This window comes from Sardina pilchardus, chromosome 5 (genome assembly GCF_963854185.1).
Source record: "Sardina pilchardus chromosome 5, fSarPil1.1, whole genome shotgun sequence".
Taxonomy (NCBI): Eukaryota; Metazoa; Chordata; class Actinopteri; order Clupeiformes; family Clupeidae; genus Sardina; species Sardina pilchardus.
This window is the reverse complement of record NC_084998.1, coordinates 32,271,666-32,274,165: the sequence shown is the minus strand read 5'-3', so window position 1 is coordinate 32,274,165 and position 2,500 is coordinate 32,271,666. Positions and strand designations below refer to the sequence as shown.

At 49.5% G+C, this 2,500-nt stretch overlaps 1 protein-coding gene across 1 annotated transcript in view; it reads right to left on the bottom strand.

The window, feature by feature from the left end:
* grk6 (G protein-coupled receptor kinase 6) overlaps nt 1-2,500 on the bottom strand; it is a gene marked incomplete in the record, with an annotated part of 45,074 nt that overhangs the window by 18,849 nt on the left and 23,725 nt on the right. Inside the window, 1 exon segment of the mRNA XM_062537274.1 lies at nt 1,426-1,518. Coding sequence (XP_062393258.1) covers nt 1,426-1,518 — 93 coding nt within the window.

Sequence of the window (2,500 nt, the reverse complement as noted above, 5' to 3'; positions counted from 1 at the left end):
TAGGAGTGTGTGTGGGCAGTTGGAGTAGGAGTGTGTGTGGGCAGTTGGAGTAGGAGTGTGTGTGGGCAGTTGGAGTGTGTGTGGGCAGTTGGAGTAGGAGTGTGTGTGGGCAGTTGGAGTAGGAGTGTGTGTGGGCAGTTGGAGTAGGAGTGTGTGTGGGTAGTTGGAGTAGGAGTGTGTGTGGGCAGTTGGAGTAGGAGTGTGTGTGGGCAGTTGGAGTAGGAGTGTGTGTGGGCAGTTGGAGTAGGAGTGTGTGTGGGCAGTTGGAGTAGGAGTGTGTGTGGGTAGTTAGAGTAGGAGTGTGTGTGGGTAGTTGGAGTAGGAGTGTGTGTGGGCAGTTGGAGTAGGAGTGTGTGTGGGCAGTTGGAGTGTGTGTGGGCAGTTGGAGTGTGTGTGTGTGGGCAGTTGGAGTAGGAGTGTGTGTGGGCAGTTGGAGTAGGAGTGTGTGTGGGTAGTTGGAGTAGGAGTGTGTGTGGGCAGTTGGAGTAGGAGTGTGTGTGGGCAGTTGGAGTGTGTGTGGGCAGTTGGAGTAGGAGTGTGTGTGGGCAGTTGGAGTAGGAGTGTGTGTGGGCAGTTGGAGTAGGAGGTGTGTGTGGGCAGTTGGAGTAGGAGTGTGTGTGGGCAGTTGGAGTAGGAGGTGTGTGCCTGTCCCTTCTGACCCTAACTATTCATTCTTCCTACGCCAATTTTGGAATTCATTTGGATTCTTATTTTCTTTTCTAGAATTGTGTCTCCAGCAGTTAAAAACTGTTCTTGCACTGTAATCTAAATCTGAATCATTCTGGCCTGAATTATATGGCTCCTGTCTCCCGATAGGCCTGTGTGACTGACAATCCCGTTCTCATATCTCAGATACTGACACCACCATTGAAGGCGAGCGTGTGTGTGTGTGTGTGTGTGTGTGTGTGTGTGTGTGTGTGTGTGTGTGTGTGTGTGTGTGTGTGTGTGTGTGTGTGTGTGTGTGTGTGTGTGTGTGTGTGTGTGTAAATGCAAATAAATGCAGAGGTTGAAGGGCGTTTGCAGGGTCCATGTCACACACCAGAGCAGCCTAATGGGAGCTAGACAGACAAATACTATCATGCAGATCCCTAGGGGCACACACACACACACACACACACACACACACACACACACACCAGCACCCAGGGAGCAGCTAAGGGTCAGCTGTCGATGTGGGAGAGCGCATGAGAAAGAAAGGCCACTGGAAGAAAGAAAGAGAGAGAGAGAGAGGGAGTGAAAGAAAGAGGAAAGGAGAAGAGAGGAGAGGGGAAGCAAAGAGAGGAGAGGAGAGGAGATAAGAAGAGAGGAGAGGAGATAAGAAGAGAGGAGAAGAGATAAGAAGAGAGGAGAAGAGATGAGAAGAGAGGAAAGGAAAGGGAGGAGAAGAGGCAGAAACAGAAGAGGGAGAGAGAGGCGTGTTGTTACCTCTCTAGCCATTTCCACTGTAAGAAGCGGTTGAAGAACATGCTGTCGAGGTAGTCTGCAAAAGGTGCCACACTAAGGTAGTCGTGGATGAGTCTGTTGAGACAGAGAGAGCATTAATACAAACACACCTGCACTGCAATGAGCAATGCAACACACTCACACACACACACACACACACACACACACACACACACACACACCTGCACTGCAATGAGCACTGCATCAACACACACCCACACACCCCACACACACACACACACACCTGCACTGCATCAACACACACACACACACACATCTGCACTGCAATGAGCACTGCAACACACACACACACACACACACACACACACACACAAACTGCATCAACACACACATCTGCAATGCAATGACCACTGCATCAACACAAACACACACACACACACACACGCACACACACACACACACACACACACACACACACACACACACACACACACCTGCAGTGAGCACTGCATCAACACACACACACACACACACCTGCAGTGAGCACTGCATCAACATACACACACACACACACACCTGCAGTGAGCACAGCATCAACACACACACACACACACACACACACACACACACACACATCGGCACTGCATCAACACACACACACACACACACACCTACACGACAACACAACACACATCAACACACATCTGCAATGAGGAGTCTCACTGGTTGAAGGTTCTCACAGCATATGTGTACAACTAAAACATTTAATTCAGTGGGAAACTTAGCACACTTACGTATATATTATATAAAATGTATATGTGCATATGTATATGTCCTCTATGTGCACTGCAGCACTGTCTGTTCTGCACCTCTGTGTGTGTGTGTGTGTGTGTGTGTGTGTGTGTGTGTGTGTGTGTGTGTGTGTGTGTGTACACACTGCAGCACTGGTGTCTGTTTTGTAGCAGCTCTGTGTGTGCACTACCCTTCCCTCTGCTTGCCCTACTTTCCTAGCTTGTTTGTTTAGCTTGTGACCACAAGTGTGTGTGTGTGTGTGTGTGTGTGTGTGTGTGTGTGTGTGTGTGCTAAAGAGCTGACA